Source organism: Rattus norvegicus, chromosome X, assembly GCF_021556685.1.
Source record: "Rattus norvegicus strain SHRSP/BbbUtx chromosome X, alternate assembly SHRSP_T2T, whole genome shotgun sequence".
Lineage (NCBI taxonomy): Eukaryota > Metazoa > Chordata > Mammalia > Rodentia > Muridae > Rattus > Rattus norvegicus.
Window position 1 is genome coordinate 16,610,112 of NC_141554.1, and position 12,305 is coordinate 16,622,416.

At 41.2% G+C, this 12,305-nt stretch overlaps 1 protein-coding gene across 2 annotated transcripts in view; it reads left to right on the forward strand.

Annotated features, from left to right (window-relative positions):
* Med14 (mediator complex subunit 14) overlaps positions 1 to 12,305 on the forward strand; it is a 91,115-nt gene that overhangs the window by 68,259 nt on the left and 10,551 nt on the right. Inside the window, 5 exon segments of one of the 2 annotated variants that reach the window (NM_001191727.2) lie at positions 2,564 to 2,695; positions 4,994 to 5,176; positions 6,017 to 6,252; positions 7,411 to 7,590; positions 7,690 to 7,797. In NM_001191727.2, coding sequence (NP_001178656.1) covers positions 2,564 to 2,695; positions 4,994 to 5,176; positions 6,017 to 6,252; positions 7,411 to 7,590; positions 7,690 to 7,797 — 839 coding nt within the window. 2 annotated transcript variants of the gene reach the window in all.

Sequence of the window (12,305 nt, forward strand, 5' to 3'; positions counted from 1 at the left end):
CTTTTCCAAAATTCCTTAATACAGATATGTATGTATATGTGTACATACATATAAGAAATGTGCATGTACCTGCAGAATATGCTAATCTGAAAGATAAAGAGGTCTGGCTTGTTTAACCCACTCACTCTGTTATTATAAATAAGACTAGCATAAAGCACTGGCTATTCCAGCTACCACTTTTCCTCCGGTTTCATGGCAGCTTCCTATTCTGCTGCATGCTTCTCACAGCCACTCAGATTGCTCAAGGTATTAAAGGTTTTTGTTGTTGATTTTTAACGTCAGGTCCTGGGGGAAGTAAACAAGCAGCCAGATCTTTATTTTTTAGAAAAGTCTTTAAATTTCTTACTTTTCGGAGGCTCTATGTATATGTATGGTTCCTTCGTGTAGACACGTGTTACACCTTGCTAAGGAGCCATTCAGACTTTTGAAAGACTTGTTTGGTAGAGGACTGACCATTTCTGCCCTGGAGATGCTTCTTTGCTTGCCTCCTTCACCTTGACACAGCTCAAGATGAGACCTAATGGATGCCTTGGAGAAGGCCAGATGCAAGGACATAGACTAGGTGGGTGGGTATCCTAGACACACCCATACCGTGTGTGGGGGGCCTGTGCTCCCAGAGTACACTGTCTTGAATGGCCAGAATATGGGTATGCTGGACTCTTTTGAAGAGTTCGGTCTTTACTGGATCACCCTTCCATATTTAGACTTTACTAGAATAACAAAGGGGTTCTTTATTATTATACGAGAGAGGAGCTGATTTCAGAGCTACAGAGTTCTCTCAAAGTTCTCCTGGAGATTTTCAAGTGTAAGTGTGCTGTAGACATGTGGCTCTATGGAGGCCTGTGGCTTATCAGAGCTTCTTGGACCATAGGTTGAACATTTGGAACTTGTCACCCCCAGGGTCATTAAAGGCTGAGTGGGTGGGAGAGCTTAGCCCTTGTGAATACTAGAGGTGATCACAGCCGGGGAGGATGGAGGCAGAGAGGTGCTCCGAAGTCCCGGGGTGTGTCTAGGAATAGCAGAGACTACTGTTTAGGAGGAAGGGGAGACTGCATTTTAAGAGATTATAATAGGAGACAGTTATGCTTGCTATGAATATGCCAAGCCTGATTCTAAGCGCTTTACTCATTTAATCCTCACAGCAAACTTATGGCATAGGTCCCATTATTATTTCCATTTTATGGAGAAAAACCGAGGCATGGAGAAGTTAAGTCACTTGTCAGATCATACAGCTAAATAGGTAAATATAACGCATGAAGGTTAATCAACATGGTTGACATATTTATTGAGTACACGATATCGCCTAAGTACTTTAGACCATAAAAGTGAAATTATCCTAGATTATAGTGAAGAGTTTGAAACCTGCTAGTACTGAATAAATAAATAATAAAGCAAGAATTTATATGTTGAGTTTATTTTTTAAGTTTTGATAGTCATAGTTCCCCTTTTGAAATCCTTTAAAGTTAAAAATCACTCACATGGCTTTAAGTGCCATCTCTAGGTGCCTATCTCCCAGCTTTTGTATGTATTTTAGATCTCACTTTGCAACTCCAGCCTCTTGTTTTCTAATTATCTATTCAGTACTTCCACTTAATGGCTTGCCAAAACTCACCAGGGCTGAAACTAAATTTCTGATTTCCCAGTCCTGTGTCCTGATTCTTGCATAGACATACAAATTTAGAAAGGGGCAGTTCCTTCTTTAATAGTCCCTGAGCACATTCTGCTTGTATCAGAGATATGTAGAATATGTTTTGCTTTTATACCCATGTTGAGTTATTTTCCAAATACTTTTGACCCTGTCTTTTATGTTTAAACCCAAATCGAAGCCCTTTGCAATACCCCAGCCAGCCTTCAGTCACCCTAACATCTTGTACTGGCTACTAGAGTGATCCTTTCTAGACCAATATTTGTTAATGCCTTCCATCCCAGACTCTAATGGCCACCCAACACGTGGTCTCACCTCTAAACTCTGTTATCTCCTCTCAGGCCACCCTTATTCACTCTTTTCCAGCACTCTGGCCCCCTTCCTATCACACAAACTGTATCTTTCAGGCCTTTGAATTGACTCTCCTGTCTGCCTGGATTATCGCTCCCTGTGTTGTGCCCTGCAGTTTTCTGCCTGTCTGGTTCACTTGTCAATTTAGAGTCCTTACCTCTGCCACCAAAAGAAATTGTTCTTTTCCTTTGCACTGGTTTTTTCCCCAGCACTTGCTCATTTTACTAGACTACATGCTCCGAGAGGGCAGAAATGGTCTCTGATGTTAACTATGTCCTCTGTGCCTAGAACAGTGCTTGGCAAGAAGATGGAACTCTCACCTACTAATGAAGTACATAACTAAAGTTCACTGGGTATATTTCTTTGCAGTTAGTATAAGAGTTACAATGTGGATCCATGGATTTGAACTTCTGGCCAATAGAGAGGTCTTTCCAATTTTCCTTCCTACTATTTATGGGACCTATTCAGTCTCTTTAGTTTCTAGGGAGTTTTTCTTTTTAACTTGTGCTCCTTGGTCAGGACATACTGTGTCCTGCGAGATCATCTGTCATTATTTTCCTTTATTAGGAAATCTGCATGCTGCCAGCTCCCCCAGTGGGGCTTTGAGAGCCCCATCACCAGCGTCATTTGTTCCAACTCCTCCCCCGTCCTCGCATGGAATCTCAATAGGACCAGGGGCCAGTTTTGCTAGTCCACATGGTGAGTCCATACATGGAAATCGCTATAGTATTTAGAGCTTAATGGGAATTCATTTTTACTAAATAAAATTTCTTATTGAAATATTAGTATTTATTTATTGAGAAGTAACAAAAATATGACTTGAGCAAAAAGACAAGACATTTTTTCATAGTTTTCTCACACAGAGGCTCTGACTGGTTGGTCTGTGGCTGTCTTCCTCTGCTTCTCCTTTTTTGTTGCCTGCTCCTTGCTCGTTGGCCTGCCTGTATCTCTGTGTTTGCTTTCAGCTATTGGCCTATCTCCTCCTCAGGTACCTCCACCTAACCTGGGCAGGTACCTTCCCAAATGAATTGATTTGAAACTTGAATTTTCTATCTAAAAAAGATTCTGAGTGGATTCAAATAAACATTAGGAGGAGGTGGTCAGTGAGATGTCCCTTTGTTTTGTCTTTATTGAGATAAGATCTCAGTGAATAGCCAGGCTGGCCTCTAAGTTGAAACAGTCCTTTGCCCCATGTGCTGAAATTATAAGCAGGACACAGGACACCTGGCTCAGATGTTTCCTTTCATGTCACGAGCCAGGCACCTTACTTCTCTGTTGTTGTACTGGTTTCTGATAGCTTCTTTTTTAGTTTATGTGTGTGAGTGTTTTGTCATGTGTGTATGTGGATCATGTGCATTCCTGCGGCCCCTGCCTGGAGATCAGAAAAGGGCATCAGAATCCCTGCAGTTGGAATTACAAGTGGTTGTGAGCCACCCTGTGCGTGTTGGAAATCAAACCCTGGTAGATCCATTGTACAAGTGATCTTAATCACTGAGCCATTTCCCCCTCCCCAGGTTGCTGATACATTCTTGCAGATCTGTTACACACACACACACACACACACACACGCACGCACGCACGCACGCACGCATATACATACCCCTACCTCTCTCCTCCCCACCCCACATGGCAGCATATGAACTTCCTCAGTGTTTCAGCTGTGTCCAGCTATGACTTTACTGTTTATTAATACTGTTGTTTTTTATATTTGTTAGTGAACACTCTTCGCTGCCATTCTGCAGAGCTTTATAATTATATAGCATTTTGAATGTTTCCCTTTTTCACAATTAAAAATGCTGCCATATGGGGCTGGGGATTTAGCTCAGTGGTAGAGCGCTTACCTAGGAAGCGCAAGGCCCTGGGTTCGGTCCCCAGCTCCGAAAAAAAGAACCAAAAAAAAAAAAAAAGGTTGCCATATGTACTCATATCCATGATGATATCCTTACATAAGTTCCTAGAAATGTCATTGAGGTCACACAACGTTTGAGAAATTTGCAACATTGGGCACATTTCTTACCTGAAGGGCTGTACCAATTTCTTGTAGCATTTGGGGAGAATGTCTGTTGTCCTGCAACGTAGCCAACATAGGATATTAAGGAGCTTCTAAAAGTAACCAGGCCACTTTTCTAGGTTAAAAAAAATGACATTTTAATATTGTATATCTTTCTCTTTATTAGTAGTGAAATTTTACTTACTAAATTCAAACTTTTTTTTTTCAAATGCCCATTTGTTTCTAGTATCTCTTTAATTTCCACCAATTCACCTTGCCTACTTTCCCGGGCTGTCTTTTCCTTACTTATTTGTAAGACTTTTTTTTAAAAATAAGACCATTTATTCACTAAAACAGTAGAAATACTTTGTCAGTGTTTCATTTGGTGGTAAAGGGATGTAAACAATATATCAAAGGTGTCTTTGTGGTGAAATTTAAAATATCAAGTTATTTACAAAGCCAGTGCTTTCAAAACTTGATTCTCAGTTCTATTTCTTGGTCAGTGTGGCCTTCAGTAAGTAAAGAAAAAACAGTCTCCCTCCCTCGTCCTTCCCTCAGAAGAATGGAAACATCATTTGTCAGAGCTGGTTTTCCTTTCAGCAGAGCTTGGTGTTTTCTTTAAATGTGTGGAACTTTGTCTGAAGGTGAATTCATCCTTCCTCAGTCTTTTCACTTCTCTTAACTCTGTGACCCTGCTTGAAAGTACAGAAACCCTAGTAGGCCATGGTGGTGCACACCTTTCATTCCAGCACTATGGAAGCAGAGGCAGGTGGATTTCTATGAGTTCAAGGCCAGCCTGGTCTACATGGTAAGTTCTAGGATAGCCAGGGTTATGCAAAAAGACCCTTTGTTAAAAAACAACCAAACAGAAAGTCCACAAAGTCCATGAAATAGAGACTTAGACGTAATGTGGAAGAGAAAACGAAATGGCTCCCTCTCTACGGCTATGGATGTCTGCACAGACACGAGGATGCTTTGAGGATCATCTGTTTTATTTTTTTTTCTAGGAGCCCTTGACCCTAGTTCTCCATACACTATGGTGTCACCAAGTGGACGAGCAGGAAACTGGCCTGGGTCTCCTCAAGTGTCGGGACCCTCACCAGCAACCCGTTTGCCCGGAATGTCACCAGCTAACCCATCTCTGCATTCTCCTGTTCCAGATGTTTCTCATTCCCCTCGAGCAGGCACAAGTGAGTGTGGTCGGCACTGTTTCTCCAGACCATCACTGGTGCATGATTCCACCTTCACATTGGAAAGCCAGTGTATTTTTCAAGGGAGACTTTCCAAACCTTAAACTTTTTTCCTTTGTAAATCAGTTTGGAACATTAATTAGCAATGTCATGGAAAATATAGTAAGAAAAGGGTTGTATTTTTTAGACATCTTAAGCAACTAAGTGTCTCACCTCTGTCAATGACCGCTAACTTATGTCTGCAATATTGAACCATAAAAGATACCTTAAGTTAGCCACCAAAGGCATAGAAGTAATATAACAGATTTGTACAAGTGTATCTGTTTGCTTTTGCTTCATAACTTTTAGTTCAGTGCTATGTTAGTTCATAATTCTGTGCTTTGACAGACTCTATTGAGCTAGCTCACTCGTGTGTCTTCGGTAGATGGCCTAACCACAGCCTCAGCTGGCATGGGTTCTCTCTGCTCTGTGTGGTCTCTCACTCCATCGTGACTTGTTTGCACAGTGGGTAGGTAGAGCACGTGAAAGAGCACATGGAAGTCTTGTAAACTCTCTCAGTGTCCCTTCCAAAAGCAGGTCACAGGACCAAGCCGACTTTAGGTTGAGAAGCAGAACTGACTCCTTTGAAGGAGTCCCTACAGGATCACATTGTAGGATACCTGGATACAATCAGAAGATTCAGGGTAGCTGATTTTGCTATCTGACAACTGACATAAGATTCCTTGGTAACAAGGAATAATTGCAAGTATACAGTTAGCTGACAACCCTTTGAAGACAAAGCAGGCAGTATTGAGATAGTATGCATTTACATTTGAAGTTACCTGTTTTCCTTCCCAAAAGGTTCCCAGACAATGCCAACCAACATGCCTCCACCTCGAAAACTACCTCAGCGCTCCTGGGCAGCATCCATACCCACCATTCTCACTCATAGTGCCTTGAACATCTTACTGCTACCCTCTCCAACGCCAGGCCTTGTGCCTGGCCTGGCAGGTAGTTACCTTTGTTCCCCACTCGAGAGATTCCTTGGCTCTGTCATCATGAGACGACACCTTCAAAGAATTATCCAACAGGAAACGGTATGAGTATTCTGCGACTTTCTAAGTGCTCATTGTCAAAGGCAGAAGAATTTTGTGAGGGATACTCTGTCACCTTAATCATCTTGTTAGAATTAGGCTTCAAGTCTTTACCTAGCATTAAAGATGGACCCCATTGTTTTCTGTCCTTAGATTAGAGGGGTTGTACAGTTTACTGTGCTAGATAATGTGATTAACCAGGACCTAGGAATGGATTACCACACAACACAGTAACAGTGAACATAGGGTTCACTGTTTGCACATACAAGTGAATATTTGCTCTCTGATATGCTTTTGTAGACAGACAGACTTTGAAGTTGAGTCTTCATCAAAATCAAAATGTTGGTCATAGGCATTCTGGCTTGCTTTTTAAAAAAATCGTGAGTAATTAGATTTGCTTAAAATGTTGTAGGAAAAGGCATCTCGCCAATCTTAACGGTGGTAACCTGCTTTATTCCTACTTACCACCATTACCAGTAGCTGTACGTGTCAGTGAAGTTGCCAAACTGTTTATTGTTTGTTACATACACTGTACACTTGCCTGAAAGTTAATTCACAGTCTTTATAATCAGATATTTTAAAAAGAATGTAAAAAGTATTTTAATTTGGATTGTATAAAACTGGGTTTTCTTTTCTTTTCTTTAATGTTAATTGTATTAATTCATTAATCATTAATTACTGGTTAATTAATGAAATTGCTTAATAAGTTTTAATTGTTTATTAATAAATGAGAGTGTTGCCTTCATTTCTGTGGACAACTTGCACACAGTGCACATGGGGGCCAGAAAAAGCCATCAAATCTTGGAATTGGAATTAGAGTCATGAGTCACCATGTGGGTGCTGGGTGTCGAACCTAGGTCCTCTGGAAGAGCAGCTCCTACTTCAGGGTTTTTCATATGTGGACATAAGATACTTTTTCATACTCTCTCCAATTGCCTTCTCTTCATTCTACCTCTACCCAGCATTAAGATATGTTAAGTAAGTTATCATTCAGATAGGAGCTCTGTTAGCCTTAGTTCTGCTACTCATGACCAGCCCCTGTAGAACTATGCTTTGGGACTCTCATCAGCCTTACCTGGATCAACATGTTTTCTATTGAGACAATTCTGCCAGCATTGTTTGTGTCTTTCCCCGTTTATTTGCTGCATCCTTGTTTTGTAGTTGCAGCTGATCAATTCCAATGAACCTGGTGTAATCATGTTCAAGACAGATGCCCTGAAGTGCAGAGTAGCCCTTAGTCCCAAAACCAACCAGACCCTTCAGCTAAAAGTGACACCTGAAAATGCAGGACAATGGAAACCTGATGAGCTTCAAGTTTTGGAGAAATTCTTCGAAACAAGAGTATGTGTCTCCCAATGCATGCTTGTGCTTTATTCAGTGACTCAGAGAAGTCAAAGTAGAACAAAGAGTAAGGTGATCTCTCTCCCCCGACTCCTATAGGTTGCAGGACCACCGTTTAAAGCCAACACACTTATAGCCTTCACCAAGCTGTTGGGAGCACCGACACACATTCTCCGGGACTGTGTACATATCATGAAGTTGGAGCTGGTGAGTGAGGAACAAAAGCTTTTCTGCTGAGGTCTGTCAGAGGAGGCTGTACCCAGAGCTAACGGTCCAGCGCACTTACTTTGTCTCTTGCTCCATCTCTCCTAAATCTCTTTTCAACTATAACTAGTCACAATTGATTTAGTTTGAAAACATTAATAGGAACTTACTGTGTAGCCCTGGCTATCCTCCAATTTATGTGTGCGCCTCTAGTCCCTAAGCGTGGAGTTAAAGGCTTCAATTTAAGAGGTATATTCTTAATTTTGACCTAAAATGTGTCCTTGACCTAAAAGATGTAACCTCTCTCCAGCCATTCTCTGTTAGCAGAGTTCCTAGCAGCTAACTTCTCTTTGCAGAGATGGTCTGATGGGAAGAGCAAAGATCTCTCTTTTACTGGTATCTATTTTCATTATAAAACACTATTTCTTTCTTTATTTATTTATTTATGTATTTATTTATGTATTTATTTATTTATGTATTTACTTATTTATTTATTTCTAATCTGACTCCCCGCCTTTGTTGGTCATAGACTTTGTGTCCCCTTAATAGCCGTGAAGTCTCAAGTGTTGAGTCACACAGAGCAGATGCCAAAAGGGCAGCAGCCATCTTTAGTGCTCTAGGTATCTGTTGTTGCTTTTCTTTGAGCCTTCTCAGGATTGCTGCTGTTTTCTGTACAGCTTGGTTTTCACTTGTATTGGGTTTCTAGAGCCAGTAAAAGAATTGGCTACTGGCAGAGTGGTTTAAAACAATAGCTCTGGAGAGAAGTCCTAAACCAAGGTATCATGAAGGACATGCTCTGTAAAGGCTCCCCAGGAGGAATATGTTTCTTGTCTCTCCCCTAGTAAGACAGCCTTTGCTTATCCACCCACCGCTCTGGCCTATGCATCCCAGTGTGTGCTTCTACCTATCTTTTTCCCTCTTATGAAGGATAGCAACCATGAGGGCTCAACCTGGTGACCTCTTCTTAACTGGGTTATGCCTGCAAAGACCTCATTTTCAAGTGAGGTCATACTGAACTGGTGGTCCTGAGAATAAGGACTTATCTTCTTCTAGCACTCAATTCAACCAATAACAACCCCCAGTATTTGCTAGTGCTTGTGAGAGAGACCATCTTTAGGACGTCCAGCTTGAGCTCTTGCCAGAAATGGAAGTACATCACATTTGTCCAGAGTAAATTTTGGAGTACTTTCCTCATTTTAGAGCATAAAATGTTTCCCATTTTCAACAAAGCTATTGTTCTTTTAAATAAATGAAGTAAGGTGGCTAAATAACTGCTCCTCCCTAACCTTCATTCCTATCCTGGAATCGAACCCAGGACCTCATGTGCTCCATCATTTTGCTACATCCCCTGCCCCACAGTGTTCTCCGATGATTATTTTGTTGGATTCTCACACATCAGCATTACAAAAGGACACAACAAAGTACTTCTCAAATAGAGGTGTTGGTTTATCTGTAGTGTCATTTTCTAGGAAGAATTGATGAATCAAAGGATATGGAGATGTCATTAGGCAAATTATTCTCTGTTGAGATTACCCCAGTTTCTGTTCCCACCCCCAGCTCAGTTACCAATCTTTTTTTTTTTTTCATTTTATTCCGTTGGTAGTTTTAGCTATTATAAAACCATTGGTATAAATAGCTATTTTTATTATTATTATTTTTTTATTAACTTGAGTATTATATACATTTCAAGTGTTATTCCCTTTCCCGGTTTCCGGGCAAACATCCCCCTCCCCCCTCCCCTTCCTTATGGGTGTCCCCCTCCCAACCCTCCCCCCATTGCCGCCCTCCCCCCATAGACTAGTTCACTGGGGGTTCAGTCTTAGCAGGACCCAGGGCTTCCCCTTCCACTGGTGCTCTTACTAGGATATTCATTGCTACCTATGAGGTCAGAGTCCAGGGTCAGTCCATGTATAGTCTTTAGGTAGTGGCTTAGTCCCTGGAAGCTCTGGTTGCTTGACATTGTTGTACTTTTGGGGTCTCGAGCCCCTTCAAGCTCTTCCAGTTCTTTCTCTGATTCCTTCAACGGGGGACCTATTCTCAGTTCAGTGGTTTGCTGCTGGCATTCGCCTCTGTATTTGCTGTATTCTGGCTGTGTCTCTCAGGAGCGATCTACATCCGGCTCCTGTCGGTCTGCACTTCTTTGCTTCATCCATCTTGTCTAATTGGGTGGCTGTATATGTATGGGCCACATGTGGGGCAGGCTCTGAATGGGTGTTCCTTCAGTCTCTGTTTTAATCTTTGCCTCTCCCTTCCCAGCCAAGGGTATTCTTTTTCCTCATTTAAAGAAGGAGTGAAGCATTCACATTTTGATCATGCGTCTTGAGTTTCGTTTGTTCTAGGGATCTAGGGTAATTCAAGCATTTGGGCTAATAGCCACTTATCAATGAGTGCATACCATGTATGTCTTTCTGTGATTGGGTTAGCTCACTCAGGATGATATTTTCCAGTTCCAACCATTTGCCTACGAATTTCATAAACTCGTTGTTTTTGATAGCTGAGTAATATTCCATTGTGTAGATGTACCACATTTTCTGTATCCATTCCTCTGTTGAAGGGCATCTGGGTTCTTTCCATTTTCTGGCTATTATAAATAAGGCTGCGATGAACATAGTGGAGCACGTGTCTCTTTTATATGTTGAGGCATCTTTTGGGTATATGCCCAAGAGAGGTATAGCTGGATCCTCAGGCAGTTCAATGTCCAATTTTCTGAGGAACCTCCAGACTGATTTCCAAAATGGTTTTACCAGTCTGCAATCCCACCAACAATGGAGGAGTGTTCCTCTTTCTCCACATCCTCGCCAGCATCTGCTGTCACCTGAGTTTTTGATCTTAGCCATTCTCACTGGTGTGAGGTGAAATCTCAGGGTTGTTTTGATTTGCATTTCCCTTATGACTAAAGATGTTGAACATTTCTTTAGGTGTTTCTCAGCCATTCGGCATTCCTCAGCTGTGAATTCTTTGTTTAGCTCTGAACCCCATTTTTTAATAGGGTTATTTGTTTCCCTGCGGTCTAACTTCTTGAGTTCTTTGTATATTTTGGATATAAGGCCTCTATCTGTTGTAGGATTGGTAAAGATCTTTTCCCAATCTGTTGGTTGCCGTTTTGTCCTAACCACAGTGTCCTTTGCCTTGCAGAAGCTTTGCAGTTTTATGAGATCCCATTTGTCGATTCTTGATCTTAGAGCATAAGCCATTGGTGTTTTGTTCAGGAAATTTTTTCCAGTGCCCATGTGTTCCAGATGCTTCCCTAGTTTTTCTTCTATTAGTTTGAGTGTGTCTGGTTTGATGTGGAGGTCCTTGATCCACTTGGACTTAAGCTTTGTACAGGGTGATAAGGATGGATCGATCTGCATTCTTCTACATGTTGCCCTCCAGTTGAACCAGCACCATTTGCTGAAAATGCTATCTTTTTTCCATTGGATGGTTTTGGCTCCTTTGTCAAAAATCAAGTGCCCATAGGTGTGTGGGTTCATTTCTGGGACTTCAATTCTATTCCATTGGTCTATCTGTCTGTCTCTGTACCAATACCATGCAGTTTTTATCACTATTGTTCTGTAATACTGCTTGAGTTCAGGGATAGTGATTCCCCCTGAAGTCCTTTTATTGTTGAGGATAGCTTTAGCTATCCTGGGTTTTTTGTTATTCCAGATGAATTTGCAAATTGTTCTGTCTAACTCTTTGAAGAATTGGATTGGTATTTTGATGGGGATTGCATTGAATCTGTAGATTGCTTTTGGTAAAATGGCCATTTTTACTAAATTAATCCTGCCAATCCATGAGCATGGGAGATCTTTCCATCTTCTGAGGTCTTCTTCAATTTCTTTCCTCAGTGTCTTGAAGTTCTTATTGTACAGATCTTTTACTTGCTTGGTTAAAGTCACACCGAGGTACTTTATATTATTTGGGTCTATTATGAAGGGTGTCGTTTCCCTAATTTCTTTCTCGGCTTGTTTCTCTTTTGTATAGAGGAAGGCAACTGATCTATTTGAGTTAATTTTATACCCAGCCACTTTGCTGAAGTTGTTTATCAGCTTTAGTAGTTCTCTGGTGGAACTTTTGGGATCACTTAAATATACTATCATATCATCTGCAAATAGTGATATTTTGACCTCTTCTTTTCCGATCTGTATCCCCTTGATCTCCTTTTGTTGTCTGATTGCTCTGGCTAGAACTTCAAGAACTATATTGAATAAGTAGGGAGAGAGTGGGCAGCCTTGTCTAGTCCCTGATTTTAGTGGGATTGCTTCAAGTTTCTCTCCATTTAGTTTAATGTTAGCAACTGGTTTGCTGTATATGGCTTTTACTATGTTTAGGTATGGGCCTTGAATTCCTATTCTTTCCAGGACTTTTATCATGAAGGGGTGTTGAATTTTGTCAAATGCTTTCTCAGCATCTAATGAAATGATCACGTGGTTCTGTTCTTTCAGTTTGTTTATATAATGGATCACGTTGATGGTTTTCCGTATATTAAACCATCCCTGCATGCCTGGGATGAAGCCTACTTGATCATG